We start from the raw sequence: 17,975 nt of genomic DNA on the forward strand, positions 1-17,975 counted from the left end.
GTGTTTTATGCTGTACTCAAGTATGTGTGTACATGTGTTTCACTGATGCTACCGTGGCCACCATTATGATGGGAGGAAACCGAGCGGAGCCTGGGGGGAAACCCATGACCATCCACATGTTTATACTATCTGTAACAAGCTCAGCTTACACACACATGTGATAAAATAGTGATATATTGGACATTTTTATTCATACGTTACCTGTAGGCTGTTAGTGTATGAATTACAAGACCTTATTTGTTATTCCGTCCGTCCGTCTGTCCGTCAGGCCGTCCTTGATCTTCTTAGGCATTTATTCCGTCTACATGGATTTTTTTTTTCTTTGTCTTTATAACAATAGTAGAATTTAAACCTGTCATATAGTCAAAATTTACAGGTTTATGTCCCCTTTTGTATGATGCTTGGTCTCCTCTACCCCTATATATTGTAATTCTTCAACCTCTTTGCATGATTGCAAGGTTTTTATTTAAGCATATTCTGAAGGCATCATTCTGTGTAGACTGATAAGAGTATAGACTTTCTGTGAAGTCCTGACGCTGGCCAATCCAACCACTATAGTCTCCAAAATTTAATTAAAAATATGCATAAATTGTTCTGAAATTTGCCATTTCATATGCGAAAAGGTTGAGTACTTGGAGTACATGCACTAGTATGTGAGAGCACAGTCCTTGAGTATTACACTGCAATAACCACCAATCAAATAAATATGTCAAGAATTTGAAAGGCAGAATTTCACATAATTAGCTCTTTCACGGCATTAAAACAGTATGAACCAATTTTTCAATACAAAACAAAACATTTTTAAAAGAGTTACGTTTCAGATGACGTTAGATGAAAATCAGCTATTTCAATCCTCCCACCATAATACTGGTCGCCTTTGTATGAGTGAAATATTCTTTAGTATGATGTAAAACAACAAAAACTATTTCACATCTTGTTTAAATTATGCTGCATAATTTTTTTGAGGTCAGTGAAAAGTATCTATTCCCCCCCCCCCCCCCACCCCCATTTGTATGGAAGAGGAGAGATTGAAGTGCATAAATTACATTAGAGAATGCCTTTTGTGAGAGAAAAAAATTATGCATAATTGATGGAGATTGATGCATGAAGCGTTGGCATTGTGTGATGCTTTTGTGTTTATATTTATTTATTTATTTATTTATTTGACTGTTGTTTTACGCCATACTCAAGAATGTTTCACTTATACAACGGTGGCCAGCATAATGGTGGGAGAAAAGCAGTGAAAACCCACGACCATCCGCAGGTTGCTGCCAGACCTTCCCACTTGCGGCCAGAGAGGAAGCCAGCATGAGCAGGACTTTAACTCACAGCAACTGCCTTGATGAGAGGCTCCAAAGCACTAAAACAGCCCTCTATGTTTATAGAGATAGAGACAGGGCTGAAATTAGATACATGTACACTTACTGTAATGATTAGATTCATGATTAGAGTCAGGGCTGAAATTAGATACATGTACACTTACTGTAATGATTAGATTCATGATTAGAGTCAGGGCTGAAATTAGATACATGTACACTTACTGTAATGATTAGATTCATGATTAGAGTCAGGGCTGGAATTAGATACTTGTACACTTACTGTAATGATTAGATTCATGATTAGAGTCAGGGCTGAAATTAGATACTTGTACACTTACTGTAATGATTAGATTCATGATTAGAGTCAGGGCTGGAATTAGATACTTGTACACTTACTGTAATGATTAGATTCATGATTAGAGTCAGGGCTGGAACTAGATACATGTACACTTACTGTAATGATTAGATTCATCAGATGTAATCCTTCAGTGCAGAACTCGAGATAATCCTACTTGGTGGCACTTAGCCGCAGCCTTTATTTTCACACACAATATGGAGTATGTTCACCTGATGATTTGTTTGCATTAGTGACAGTATTGAATGTGGACACTGTATGTAACTGCTGCGTGTATTATCCCATCAGTAGTGTGATATTTATAGTACCAAGTCAGCGTGAGATATTGATTTGACTAAGATATACTTATCTTTATATATTATCTTTAATACAAAGATAGTTAAAAGTTTGTTAGCTATGTACATATGGGATGATTGATATCAAGAGAGCCCAGTCAGCATGCTGATATTGACAGTGACCAGTGAGCAGTGTGATATTGATAGTACCCAGTCATTAGTGTGATATTGATATTAACCAGTCAGCAGGGCAATATTGACAGTGCTCAGTCAGCAATGTGATATTGACAGTATCAGTGAGTAGTGTGATATTGACGGTACCCAATCAGCAGTCATACTGACCTTGCTCAGTCATTAGTATGATATTGACAGTACCCTCTGAGCAGTGTTATATTGACACTCCCCAGGAGGCAGTGTTATATTGACACTCCCCAGTAGGCAGTGTGATATTGACACTCCCCAGGAGGCAGTGTTATATTGACACTCCCCAGGAGGCAGTGTTATATTGACACTCCCCAGGAGGCAGTGTTATATTGACACTCCCCAGGAGGCAGTGTTATATTGACATTCCCCAGTAGGCAGTGTTATATTGACACTCCCCAGTAGTCAGTGTGATATTGACACTCCCCAGGAGGCAGTGTTATATTGACCCTCCCCAGGAGGCAGTGTTATATTGACACTCCCCAGGAGGCAGTGTTATATTGACACTCCCCAGGAGGCAGTGTTATATTGACACTCCCCAGGAGGCAGTGTTATATTGACACTCCCCAGTAGGCAGTGTAATATTGACACTCCTTAGGAGGCAGTGTTATATTGACACTCCCCACGAGGCAGTGTTATATTGACACTCCCCAGTAGGCAGTGTGATATTGACACTCCCCAGGAGGCAGTGTTATATTGACACTCCCCACGAGGCAGTGTTATATTGACACTCCCCAGTAGGCAGTGTTATATTGACACTCCCCAGGAGGCAGTGTTATATTGACACTCCCCAGTAGGCAGTGTGATATTGACATTGCCCAGTCAGCTGTGTGATATCGACAGTGGCCAGTCAGCAATGTGATATTAACAGTACTCAGTTAGCAGTGTGATATTGACAGTACCCAGTTAGTAGTGTGATATTGACGGTACCCAGTCAGTAGTGTGATATTGACATTGCCCAGTCAGCAGTGTGATATTGACGGCACCCAGTCAGTAGTGTGATATTGACATTGCCCAATCAGCAGTGTGATGTTAACATTGCTCAGCCAGCATGGTGACATTGACAGTGCAGAAAAGATGTATAGCATAGAGGGAATAACCAGAGCAGCTTATGATAATTTGAGTTTTATACATACAAATGTCTTTCTGTATTTAGTTGTTAATTAAACTAATTATTGCATATAATGATTTGTTATTAAAGAAGTTGTTTTGATTTTAAAATTGTAGGTGAGGAAATTACAATTAAAAGAAGAAATGGAGAAGTCTCGAGTGTTGGAGGAAGCTTTGCACGCTTTAGCAACAGAGCACCACGAAATGGAAAGATCACTTGGTTCTCGTCATTCCCTGAATAAAATATATGACACAGATGACGACGAATTTTACGACTGTACAGATGAGGAAGATGCTAATAATGGTATGTGCGAAAAAACACGTGTGCATTTTCTTTTCATGAATGAGCGTAAAAATAGATTTAAAAATCATCTTGATGAATTGCATTTGAATGATAGAATTGTTGCTCAGTGGCTGCTGTGAAGTGTAGTTGCATGCAAGTGTGCCTGAGAGCTTTGATGCTATGTAGTCAATGATGCTGGTGTGGCAGTTCGCACAGTTTAGCATCCATTGGAGGGTATTTGTCTTACAAAGTATGCACTTTCGAAAAAAAGTAGGACAATTTGTCAGCCACTCGCCAAAGGTCAGTGGGTTTTTTTTTGAGCATTCCAGTGTCCTGCATCATTTAGCTGACCACTATTTTAGAAGAGAAAGATTCTTGAAGATTGCATGAATCAATGGTCAGATGAATAAATAAACTAGGTGCTCCCATGTATGCGTTATCTTTAACCCAGGATCTCTAGTTTCTATCAGCCAATGAACATTGATCTGTTACACGTGTATATATATATATATATATATATATATATATATATATATATATATATATATATAGATATATATATCTGTTACACGTGTAACAGATATATATATATATATATCCCTTCACTTGATTGGTGTTTTATGCCGTACTCAAGAATATTTCACTTATACGTGGGTGGAAACTGGGCAGAGCCCGGGGGAAACCCACGACCATCCGCAGGTTGCTGCAGACATTACCACTTATGGCCGGAGAGGAATATATCCCTTCAAAGATGAACTACTGGTACAGAGATTTTAATCTGGAACTAAACATAGTAATGATGGTAATGATTGTGTTACCCTAATTCGCACAACCGTTTCGCATAAAAAAGAGCAGCTTTCAGTGCAATTTATGCGCATTTATAATTTGGAGATAAAACTACATTGGTTGGATTGGCTGATTTCATGGCTTCATATATAGTATAATAAGTATAATTTGACAAATCTACAAGGAATAATACCTTCAGAATATGCTTAAATAAACACCTATCTTCGAAACGGTTGAACAATTGCGGTAATGCTGGTGACTTATTGTATAGTGTAATACATGCTGTTTTATGTTTAACCTCCAATAAACAGGGGGCCTCCATGGCTCAGTTGGTTAGGGCGCTAGCGCAGCATAATGACCTCAGCTCATGCTGGCTTCCTCTCCAGTCGGCCATCTGCGGATGGTCGTGGGTTTCCAAAGCCCAGTTTCCTCCCACCGTGATGCTGGCCGCCATATTAGTGAAATACTCTTGAGTATGGTGTAAAATACCAATCAAATAAATAAATAAATTCAATAAACAGCACAAATCTGGACAGTTTATACCTGCAATTTCTACAAAATTCCATGTATTGTTCCCATTGGGTTTTGCACCATCGTAACATCCAAGACCCTGACTGTCAATGACATCAACAAATCATGTCATGAATGACAGGCTACCTACAAAGATGATGTCACCATGTTCCCATGAAAAAAAAAACATGTATATTTGTTTTCGTTCACAGCTACATTGTACGGTAATAATAAAATCAATTCATAAATTATTTTCTTTAAGAAAATTTCCCAAAATATTATAGAACAGGAGAATTAAGATTGTTGACAGTATTTTCGGCAAAATTTGAAAACATTGCAGTTTACATTTAAGCAATGAAATTTTGTTTAACGCAAGTGGACTTTTGATTTATATTTAGATGATAGTCGAGACAGGACAAACTCCCACACCAGTGATAATTTTGAGGATGCCCATTCATTTGATGATGCCAGTTTCCACACTATTAATGGAGACGGATTAAGTGGGGCCGATCTGCTCGCAGATACACATGGGGTGACAGAGACTGGTGATCACTGCCAGGAGAATGTACAATCCAGGAGCAAATCCATGGGGCAATCAAAACAAGAATGCATTGGGAGGTAAGTTGATAAAAAAAAAAATCGCAGTAAATCGCAGGAAGAGGGATGAAACACCAAGTTTGTATGAAGCAGTTCGTCCATAATACATGTATGCGCATGTACCAATATAGTCTGATACAACATTACTCTGTATTGTTATTGTTATGACATTGGTCTCTTGTGGCTGGGCGAAAACTGCCGATACTTCTCAACAATACCAGCATGAGCCCAGTATATCACTCAAACCATGATAAATTTGGTGCAAGAGGGAGGCCAAATAGCCAACGCATTGATCCCAGTCAGTGATATCAGGCTGAAGCAGTGCTGTTTCAAGTCTATATTTTTACAACAACCAAATTGGTCAGATACAGCTTTCTCCATTCCTTCTCAACCTTTTACCCCTTCCTAGTCACTATCCTTTCTCAGATATGACCTCTTCTCAATATCGATCTTTTCTCAGTTTTACCACTTCTGAATCTCCATCCCTTCTCAGTTTTTTTACTCCTTCACATTCACCATCCCTTCTCAGCTTTTGCCCTTTTTCGATCACCATCCCCCCCCCTTAGATTTCACCTCTTTGATTTCCATCTTTTCTCAGTTTTACCCCTTCTGAATCTCCATCCCTTTTCATTTTTTTTTTTACCATATCACATTCAGCATCCCACCTTAACTTTTGCCCTTTCTCAGTCACCATGCCTTCTCAGATTTCACCTCTTTGATTTCCATCTTTTCTCAGTTTTACCCTTCTGAATCTGCATCCCTTCTTAGCTTTTACCCTTTTTGATCCCGTCTCTTATCAGTTTCAGACCTTCTCAATCACCATCTTTTCTCGGCTTTTAGCCCTTCTCCGTGCCCATCCCTTCTCATATTTTATTCCTTCTCATGCCCAACCCATTTTCAACCTTTATCACTTCTCATGCCTCACCCCGTTTCAACTTTGGTCTTTTCTCATGCCTCACCCCTTTTCAACTTTTATCCCTGCTCATGCGCAACCTCTTCTCAACTTTTATCCCTGCTCATACCCAACCCATTTTCAACTTTTATCTCTTCTCATGCCACACCCCCTCTCAACTTTTATCCCTTCTCATGCGCCACCCCTTTTGAACTTTTGTCTTTTCTCATGCCCAACCTCTTCTGAACTTTTATCCCTGCTCATGACCCATCCCATCTCAACTTTTTGCTTATTTTGCATTAATCTGAAAATTCTATTAATTTTAGAAAAGTATGTTGAGGTTTGTTTGTAAGCATGGTAGGAAGACATCCTCCTGGAAATACAGCTGTTATCAGTTTGGCAAAATAACTGGAAAACCATGTAATGGGAGATTTTTTTTTTAAGCTTTTTTTTTATGTACTTTCCAAGTTAGTAGTTGACTTTTCACATGTGATTTCATTTCAAATGAATTCTTTGCCATTTTCAGTTTGTTTCTGTGTACTTAAATTATCAATAGCAGAAATTGTAGCCAAGTTTTCGTAAGGGTTCACGTTGTAGAGATAGGAGTTATACGATTTTACTTGTTCAAAGGGACATAACTCGAAGCTGTGAATAGACATGTTGTAAGTTTCAGCAGCAGGAGAAATATTTATAATACATAATAACGATGTATTTTTTTTTGGCGAATTTTTAGAGCCATTACAGTATGTTGGTGTGGCAGTTTTATGCAGCCGGTAAGTGCATCTGCACTCATTTTTCAGTTCATGAGGCAAATCTTGAGTACCTTTGTGTGGGTTGTGCATGTGTAGCCAACAGTAGCAAGCATTGATATGGAATTTCCTGAAGGAGAGTTACAGACAAATTGAAACCTGTTATCGTTGGATATAAGAAACACACCGAAGATTTTCATATATTTAAAAAAAAATTTTAACGCAAGAAAGAGCTGATCAAAATTATTGAGTGGGAGGCTGACATTATGATGTCATGCCATCACAGCTGATAGCCATGAATGCTTGTCAGCATACCTGAGTACTTACCTGAGAATTAGGAAAAGATATTTCCATATTAAAGGAAGAAACACACACTCTAATTTCTCAACCAGGGGCCTCCGCAGTTGAGCGGGTTACCATACCAGCGCGGTGCAATGACCCAGGAGCCTCTCACAAATCCTGTTGCTGTAAGGTCAAGTGCAGCTCATGCTGGCTTCGTCTTGTGGGAGCACCTATTATTCATGAGTACGGCGTAAAACACCAATTAAATAAATAAATAATTCCTCAACCTTTTTGCATATGAAAGAGTAACTTTCAGCGCAAATTAGGCATATTTTAATTTCATTTTGGGGACTGCATTTGTTGGAGTGGCCAATTTCAGGAATTCATGGTAAAAGTATAATTTTACCAGTCCACACAGAATGATATTTTCTAAATATGCTTGAAAAAACACCTTGCAAACACATGAAAAGTTTTAAGAATTACAATTACCATCATGAACAATAGCTACACAATATATTAGAACATGTAAACAGATTCATGTTAGTGATGGCACAATGTCACCATGTTGGCTATAATGCCAGCTGACAGACTTGGTGGTCTGATTTCTATATTTTTTATTCTGATAATACGAGAGCTTTGTGCATAAAGTTCTGGTTTCAAAGGAATCATTTTTTTGCAGTCGTGTGTCAGCAAATTACAGCAGAATCCTACTCCAGGAGTCTCCTTTAGTCCCCAATTTTCCTGCTCATTTGCCAAGTATAATTATATGAACAGAAAATCAGTTTTTGAAAGCTTCTCCAAATCGTTCAGATATTCTTGTGCATGAAATGGCAAATTTTTAGTGATTTTTTTGTATTGGTATTTAGTAGCTGGTCTAGTCTTTATATAGCAGCATAAGTTCCTGCTAATTTTACAGACTGATTTATAAGCTTATTGTGATAGACTTGTGGTGGCTTTGTTTATGTGTTAATGTGCAAGCAAAATGTTTGTACGTATATACAGTGAATATATCAACCCTACAAAGCTAGCCCACGTGGTGACATTGCATTTTTGTGAGTGAAAGTGGTCCCCACTCCACGGGAGCCTCATGTAGGCCACGTGTTTTTGTTGGCGGATGTGACGTTTGTTGACGAAAGTGAGTCTGTTTTGAGGCGCCTATTCGTTTACGTGTGTGGGATTCAGCACTGGGAGCGAGTCTATCCAGCTGTCAGTTTTTTATGTCAGAAAAACTGTGTCGCATAGCTTCATCGATTGACCCGGGACTATTTTAAGAGAAAAGGATTGTGGTGGAATGTGGTGGCGATGAATGATAAGCCACGGAGGCAAAGGAGACCATCATTGTACATCTTTATGTGGCTTTGAACCGTCAGAGACAGGATTTTCACGCACGCTGTCGTCTTGATCTGGATACACTGAACATGTGCTGGATTGAAGCGGGTCGACTGTGACGAAATTTGACAGTTGGATTTTCCTGTGGTAGGCAGCCAAAAAAAGCTCTTAATTTCCACGATCTTGAAATGTAATGCAAGATTTTGAATTCTCATTAGGTCAGAGACGTTTTCATTCTACCCGGTGCCCGATTTTACACGATCTATTTTTTGTTTTAGTACATGTGTTTCGCCACGTGTTTCTAATTCAACTTTCTTACTATCAAAAGTGCTCGACCACCTGGACGGTGTTATGTGCCAATGCATTTATGTCAGCAAAAGAATTTACTATTCATTCTCAGTGTGGACATTTCAGGGATTCAGCTTTGAATGATACACAACTGCATATTACATATTTAGAGGGTAAATGTCAGTGTGTAGATGTAATATTGTTTAAACAAAACAGGTCGCCCAGTTGTAGTATGATCTTCAATCTGTGCATTTCACAACACCTGTTATTTGTACAGCTGTGCGTCACAGATGGCCAATTTCGTCCAAGCTCGATGTAGTCAGATGATTCCATGTCTCATATAATATAAAAACATGTATTGTACTGGAATATAGATACCTTAACTGTTAGCAGCGAAGTGGACAGTCAAGGGGTGTAGGTAGCTGTAAACAACACTTGCCAAGTTAAAGGAAAAAGAAAGTTGACAAAAAGGTTTCTTGATCGGTAAATGTAAAAAAAATTATTTTTTTTTTTTTGGTATCTAGCTAGGCATATATCCTGCCAGATATATCCTGTTTTGAGTTTGACGTGAAGTTTTGTTCAGCTTTTTTTCTTTTCTTTTCTTGTTTTTGTCCCAATTCTGGCTCCGTTTTAATGTTACATTAACCTTCATGGGTAACTAGCTTATGCCAGGAATAGCTGCATTCATTCCGTCGGATGGCTTGAGGAAGGCCTGTATTGATCTGTGGAAGATCTTACGGAAGAGAGAAACATTATAGATCTGGTTCGGATGTCTGGTCTTAAAGCTTTAACACGTTCTGCTTGTCAACCATTATGGATTGTTTATCCGAACTTGCAGAATTTTAACTGACGGTGGAAATCATGTACCTCGAGCAGTGAGTCATAACACTTTCAGATCTGATTGATGATCTGGTGAAGATATAAAACATTTAATATCGAGTGAGATTATTGGTTCCTAGCTGAATTGGCTTTGATGCAGTAGTAGCCGAATTTGCCCTGTCAAGTTGACGGCAGAATACCACTTTAGTACCACGTACTGTAGGGCTGCAGTTGGAGATCGTGCTGTTTGAATGGAGTGTGGACATCCATATATGTATTAACAAAGATTCTGCGACCCCAGAAGGGCTTTCCAGGAGCATACGCTATATGTAAAGTCATGGCCGCGACAAACATGGCTCAGACTAGCTACGGAGGTTCCGCGGGTGCAGGAGGCTGCTGTGATGGCGAACAACAGACCAAATCAGGGACTCAGTGTAGCTGCTCAAACTGTACAGATTCTACAGGGAAATACAGGTTGGATTTTCATTGTAGTTTGTTTTTTTTTATTGATTTATTTTTTTTCATAAATCATGAATCATATCCATGCATATCTTCATGTGGACACATGTACTCAGCCATGACCATTTTGTAATTTGCAATGTTTAAATATTAAACTTGTAATTCTGAGTTATTGCTCATCATCTGTGATTCTTGATTGCCATTAACTGATCAGACAGATAAAAATGTTGACATACACTTGCCAGAGCTGCAGGCCATGTCCACAAGGGGTACGTGTATGTGAAAATTAAATCTTTGCGCAGACTGACTGCGCTGTTGATACAATTTGGCATGATTTTTCTTATGTCGGTGTTGAAGGGTAAATGGAGGTTTAAACCCCTCAATATGTGGGTAACTTATAATATATATATATATACTGTCTGCTGAAACTATGCACATACGTGTAGATCTGTATACAGGAGGTCACAGGGTCACAGTTCGAATGTAAACAAAACCATGTGCTGCTACTGTAGTGCTCATTCAGCAGATGCGTATAAAAGTGAAGATTGGTCATCGGTACATTTGTATATTTTGTCTTTTGTACTCTGACATTACTATAAATATATGTATAAATGTAGAAGTAAATTATTTTTTTTACATTAGCACTGCCGTATACTGATTATTGACCCACAATAAATTTACTAGCATAAAAAATAGAGATCAAAACATCCTGAAGGGAATTAACAGTAATACATGTAATATTAATAATGTACAGACACACACTGAGACACCTAACATGTTTAATATCATATATAACATGCATTTTTGGCTAAGTTTTGCATATATATATATATAGGAAATAACAGTTAACTTAAAAACTATAGGCCGTACGTGAGACGTTCTGCCTGCAAATGGTTGTGGGTTTCCCCCGGGCTCTGCCCGGTTTCCACCCACCATAATGCTGGCCACAATCGTATAAGTGAAATATTCTTGAGTACGGCGTAAAACATCAATCAAAAAAAAAAAATAAATAAAATTAACAAATCTCTTTTTAAGCATGAAACACTGTTCCGAACAGTTTGTTTATTTTTCAGAGAGTTTGATTATTTTCCAAAGAGCTTGTTTATTTTCCAGAGAGTTTGTGTATTTTCCAGAGAGTTTGTGTATTTTCGGAAGAGTTTGTTTATTTTTCCAAAGAGTTTGTTTATTTTTCAAAGAGTTTGATTAGAGTTTGTTTATTTTCCGAAGAGTTTGTTTATTTTCCGAAGAGTTTGTTTATTTTTCAAAGAGTTTGATTATTTTCAAGAGAGTTTGTTTATTTTCCAAAGAGTTCGTTCGTTTTTCAGAGAATAACCTGCATTTCCGTGTACATATATTTTACCATATAACTTGAAACAACATTGTGGATATTTGTTTTAAATGTTGACATGAACGAGGCACATTGATAAAGCTGTATAAATGTGTTTGATATTTGGTTTGATAATACACGTGTAATATCCAGGAATTGTATGTCCTGAATTTTTGTGGTTTTTTTTATTTATTTATTTATTTATTTTTAACCTGCGCATGGTCATGGTTTTCTCCCACCATAATGCTGGCCACCGTCATACAAGTAAAATATTCTTGAGTACAATGTAAAACACCAATCCTACAAATGAATGAAATAAATTTATTTATTTATTTTATTTGTTTTTTTTAATAGTAATAATTGAAATACAACTATGAAATGACTTGGTTCTGTTGAACAGTATGAAATCAAACAGGAAAGGATGTAAGATTTGTAGGTAAGCAAATGTTTAAACCAGGTATTCAATTTTATTACATACCAATCAAGTAAAAAAATGACAAAAGTTCCACATTCAGAGAGTTCTATTGATCGATCTGGAAAGGCATTGTAGAGTAATAAGAACCCCAGACTGGGAAAATGTTTCAGTGCAAAAAATTAATATTTTATGGTGTTTATTTGCATTTAGGGATGAAATTTTAGGTCATGTACTGATAAAATTTCTTTTGGTGCGATTGAATTTTATTGTTTTGATTGTCCATTTAAAGGACACAGTCAGCCCTGGTGTAGAATAGTGTATCCCATCGCGTTAACATGTTAGCATCTAGCGCAGCGTAATGACCCAAATGCGGTCGCTATGAGTTCAAGTCCAACTCATGCTGGCTTCCTCTCCGGCTGTACGTGGGAAGGTCTGCCAGCAAATTGCGGATGGTCGTGGGTTCCCACCAAGCTCTGCTCGATTTCCTCCCAGCATAATGCTGGCCGCCGTCATCTAAGTGAACTGTTCTAAAGTACGGCGTAAAACACCAATCATTATGGTGGGAGGAAACCCCGGCCATCCGTAGACCTACCCACGTACGGCCGGAAAGGAAGTCAGCATGAGCTGGACTTCAACTCATAGCAACCACATTGGTGAAAGGCTCCTGGGTCATTATGCTGCACTAATGTGCTAACCAACTGAGCCATGTCCATCATACGATTAGTATGTATATGAGACCTTATTCATTAACATGTAAGACAGCCTGCAAGTAGATCGTGTTGCAGAAGGTGATAGTATATATAAAGATTCTGATATTTGCTTTGCTTGAACGAATAGGTGAAGATTGAGAGCATTAAACTGTAAAAAAAAAAAAGGCACCAATTAGCTAAAGAGAACAAACTGTAAGCATATGGAATTATCAGACCATGTATTTAGTGCCATATTTGCTTTTTTGCACATTACATTGAGTGCATGAAATTCAGTAAGAATAAAAAGAAAGATAATAAGTAATGTACTTGTGTTTTCAAATACAGTTTTCAGTGCACAGATCTTCCTCCTAATGCTGACTTCATTTTTGTTTTGTGTTTTTTTTTTTGGAGGATGAGAAGGAGGTTGCCTTCTTCTCTTTTAAAATGCATTGATCTTCACACGAGTTCAAATATAAGAATTTGCCATTATTTAACATATACATGTACCAGACTGAACAAATGGAAGATTTTGAGCGGTAATCTCTTCGAAAGGATTCACTTTTTCTGGAATAAACTGTATTTTGCCTTTTACTTTTAGCTCATTGAGTGAACAGGTGCGACGTTAAACCCCAAACACTCACTCACTCACTCGAACAGATGTACATGTATATCCTCTAGTCATGTTAAGTCAAGCATGTCACTAATTTGCTGTATATGGCTTACTTAATTATAATTATATGCAGTAGAAATGTATACAGATTTCAAGTTACTTATCCTAACCCAGGGCAACGTTCCACACAGCGACCTTAGGCTATTGGCTTGATTGTAACTACGTTGCCAACATGGTTCTTTAAGATATGTTAATGCCATGGTGCTTACAATCAAGTTAGCCTGTGAACATGGGGGTTGTTTTGTAGAATATGGGGCTGGGTGTCACAATGTTTGGAGTGAATCACACACTGCATTGTCCAGATGTGTCTGGCATATTTCTGCTGACAGACTCTATCAGCTGTGAATTCAGAATAAAGCGTACAAAATAAAACGTGAAAGAAAAATTAGAATGCTGCTTCAACTCTGGAGAGTTTTAGCGAAATGTTATTATACACGAGCTTAAAATTCTAATTAAATAAATTAATTAAGCAGTGAATCAGTGTCATGGCTTTCAGACTGACTTGCATATCATCTAATGTCCTGGGGCCACATATTTCCGTAAAGCCATTTGTAAAAGAAAAGACAACACGTGATATAACTTGAGTTATTTTTGAAGAGTCATGGAAGTTGACCTAAAAGGCCTCATCATTTTATATTGACTTGCTTCGGTAACTCTACAAATAAACTTTTAATTGGGAATTTTTCTCGAGACCATGGGATGAATAAATCAAAACAGGTGACGTAAACAGAAACACCTGTGTTCTCTGGCTATAGAAATACATGTAACTTGCGCCTGATTGGTTAAAATTGATACTAGTAACATGTAACATGCGCCTGATTGGATAAAACTGATACTAGTAACATGTAACTTGCTCCTGATTGGTTAAAACTGATACTAGTAACATGGCAACGCTGTTGATTGTCTCAGTGAGTGTGATTTTGCTACATCACAAAAAAACAAAAAGTTAGGCCTTTTATACTTCCTGTGGGATGATTTTGTCTAAAATTGTCGCCTTTTAACTCAAGTGAAAATTGAAAATGTGATTTAAATCCTTATTTTCAAATCATATAGAGGTTAAATTAGGAGTACTGAATAAGTATCATGGTCAGATAAGTATATTAACTTTGAACACCAGGGGTCATAAACTGATTGTTTTTATTAAGATTTTAAGTTTTTACTTTGCCAAGAATTGGTTTGTGAAGCTGGGAGATGCTATGATTTTGTTCACCAAACCTGATGGAATCGACTGGAGGATCTGAAAAGGTTGCCACGTTCTTGGATGTCTGTTTCTATTTGTTCTTAAGTCTCTTTCATTCTGTGATCACTTTGTTATCAACCAGTGTCACTTGTAAGAAAGTTGGTTAGTACTTTGCCAAAGGCTAGTGGTTTTACCCATACATCACCTGCATCATCATACACATGAAAAATTGTTGAGAGTGCCATCAAGCAACAAGCAGTAATTCAGTGTTCAATTAATTAACATTTTGTGTGTTTCAGAACGCGTCTTCCTGTGCCGATGTTTTCTAGGAACGACTTCAGTATATGGAGCATTCTGAAACAGTGTATAGGAAAGGTAAGACAGCTGTGTTGCTTTGGTTTTGATTTTTGACATTTTTAAGGAATACATGAAGGTTTTTAAAGAATTTTGAGTGGAATTGTATATGTTCACGCATAAACTCAAACCAAGTTCTCCAGACACATGAGGTGTGGGTTCAAATCCAGCCTTGGATATGGAATTTTTCTTCACTGTTTGTAGGGCCTTGGTAATTATAAGCGATGATTGAGGTTTGGGTCGTTAATGCAGTTTAATGTTCATTGAAAAACACTTGTCCTCCACCATTATGGTATATAGAGATATATGTCACATACACAAGTACGAAAGTTCAGCTTATTCCTTCTAAAATTAAATAACTGCACAGAAAACAAGCAAGACTAAAAATATGCTTAGTCTAAAAGCTTCGCATTTGTGCTTCAAGTTTGTTTGTTTGCGGCATTAATTTTCCTGCTAACAACCCCACCCCTCCTCCCTCGCTCCTCAAACGACTGAGGGTTGTTCAGATTAGTCACACCAAACTGATACTCAGCCGGAAAATAGCTCTTGGCACCAGTCGGATTCATGTGATTAGTTTTGGGGGATGGCTGCTAGCAGAGACATTACAGTTTTATAGGTCGTTACCAGCTTGCTCTACCACCCTCTCATGCCTACACAGTGTCCAGGCTGCGGGAATAAAACCAGATGTGATTAGCTTCATCTCTAGGAATTCGGCAACAATATCTGACCCCCCTGTGCAAGTAATTCCGTTCATTTTATTAGTGGACAACGGCTCTTCCGTCTACAATCTGATTGGCTAATAGACTCAATGGTAGAGCTCAGGCGTTGCATGTACTGGTGAAATTTGTCCGCCACTAGCGGGCTTCTAGATTAACTCATTGAAATCAAAATTTCTATAATACCTGTCTAGAGGCAGACATTATTAATTGTCATTACCACATGGACATTATATCAAGTAGTGCTATTCTGAGAAGATAACCTTCTACCGGTACATGCAGGGTTATATCAGGGCTTGAAAGAAATAGCAAAACACTCCTAAAATTATAGCCTCCTAGAAAATGTGATAGTAGTAGATTCAGATTTCATATCCCACATAGACAAACTTAGTGTCGATCAATTAAATCATCAGCTCTGAAGTTAAAACAATATAATAATGTAAAACGCATTGGATTTTGTGATACACATATAATGAGTCCCATGCTAACGTATAGCCCAAGAAACCCTTAAAAATAATGTTTCATCCTATATTAAGTATTACCTTCACATATTTCTTGATTAGTAAGCCAAATATTCATAGCATTTGGCTGTTTTCGTAAGGCAAATCAGTCAATATTAGAAACATACATTTGTGTAAAGTTGCATGAAATTTGGCTTACATGTAGTTTAGCTTACATGTAGTTTGGCTTACGTATATACTTGTATGGGGAATGCTACAAACACTTCCTTCCTGTGTGCTGGGTCAGATAGAGATACCGAAAAAAAAAAGAGCAATTTATGCTGTTAGAGAAACGTAAGCTAGGTCATATTACTGTCATAGAAACCAAAAAACGGGTGTACACTAATTGGACGTACATTTTATTGATTTCTTTATCTTGTTGGTTTGAGCAGTTCTAAGGTCATTGATTATGTTGAGCAAGATAAAACGTTAATTCAAAAAACATTTCTGTTTGTGAATATATATATGCATTTATAAATTAAGGATGCTGCCAATTTTTTTTTTTTTTGAATAGATTGCATGTTATTTGTTTTTGTACTGAGGTACAACCAAACTGCCCTGTTGCAAGTTTTCTATTGGTTACCTGCGACTGTTTGTGAGGATAGCTGATCGCATATTAATACATGTGACAAGTTCTCTCAGCAAGCTGCGGATGGTCGTGGGTTTCCCACCAATCAAATAAATAAATAAATAAATGACCAAAAAAAATTAGTGAATAAAATTAATACATCCATATACCTAAAATTTCGTCCATGATTAAATCATTCATTTAGCCTTATTTTTTAGATCTTTATTTATTTATTTATTTGATTGGTGTTTACGCCATAATCAAGAATATTTCACTTATACGACGGTGGCCAGCATTATTATGATGTAGATCTTTATAGAAAGGTGCATTGATAAGGTTTGTTCGAAAGGTCTTTTTTTCCCCCGTATGAAAAAGCAATTTTCGGTGCAATTTATGCATTTTTTAATTGGATAAATTAAAGACAAAACTACATTGGTGGAATTTACCAGTGTCATGGCTTCACAAAAACTGTAATTTCATCAGTGAAACAGAACAGTCTTGAATAAACACCTTGCAAACATGCGAAACTTGAATTACAGGATGATGATAGCCTACTGGGGAAAAAATAAGATTCCCCACTTAATGTGATTTCTTATGACCTTCTTTCCCCCATCAAGAACTGACCTACATTTTTAGGATGAAAATTTAGGTCAACTACAGCAACTCTCCATACATGTAGTTGGTCGAGGGCCTCTTTCAGTTGATTTGGTCGGTCAACACGATTGATTTAGGGGTCCGTCTCGCTCGGGCCCTACTGGGATGACTTACACTGGAAATCTTTTGTGACGGAGAGCAAACAAATTGCGTTGATTGATTATCGGGCGCGGGAGTTGGAATCGGTACATAAACAAGTACGTGTAGCACAGAGATTGGTACATTAATCAGGTCAGCATGAGCGGCTATTGGCACTTTGACAAACTACTATACACACGTGGAAAAGAAAGATAGACTTGAGCAGTATGATTAATCTCTGTGCTGTATTCCATTCATGTAAGATGAGCTGTTACAGTATTATAATCTCTATACCAGATCAGGTTTTGTTTTCTTGTTTTTTTTCCTCTTGGGCCAATGCAGTCTAAAAATTCACTTCCTAGGAAAAACTGTTTTGTAGCTGATTAACAATTACTATCAGGCTAGTAGCGACAGGCAGCTTTGTATATGTATATATATATATAAATGGCAACCCCTAAGCATTGATATGTGTCAGTAGTGAGGAAAAAAATATATTGCGGTTGATAAACGTTACAGTTATGGGTAATTTGTAATTTGCTCTGTTCACATGTATCTAACTGTTGGTTGGAA

At 37.6% G+C, this 17,975-nt stretch overlaps 1 protein-coding gene across 3 annotated transcripts in view; it reads left to right on the forward strand.

The window, feature by feature from the left end:
- Positions 1-17,975, forward strand: part of LOC135463607 (oxysterol-binding protein-related protein 2-like) — a 75,092-nt gene that overhangs the window by 33,789 nt on the left and 23,328 nt on the right. For all 3 annotated transcript variants that reach the window (XM_064740939.1, XM_064740940.1, XM_064740941.1), the window contains 3 exons: positions 3,378-3,564; positions 5,238-5,457; positions 14,835-14,910. In XM_064740939.1, the coding sequence (XP_064597009.1) occupies positions 3,378-3,564; positions 5,238-5,457; positions 14,835-14,910 (483 nt within the window). The remainder of the gene's footprint in view (positions 1-3,377; positions 3,565-5,237; positions 5,458-14,834; positions 14,911-17,975) is intronic.

Source organism: Liolophura sinensis, chromosome 3 (genome assembly GCF_032854445.1).
Source record: "Liolophura sinensis isolate JHLJ2023 chromosome 3, CUHK_Ljap_v2, whole genome shotgun sequence".
NCBI lineage: Eukaryota > Metazoa > Mollusca > Polyplacophora > Chitonida > Chitonidae > Liolophura > Liolophura sinensis.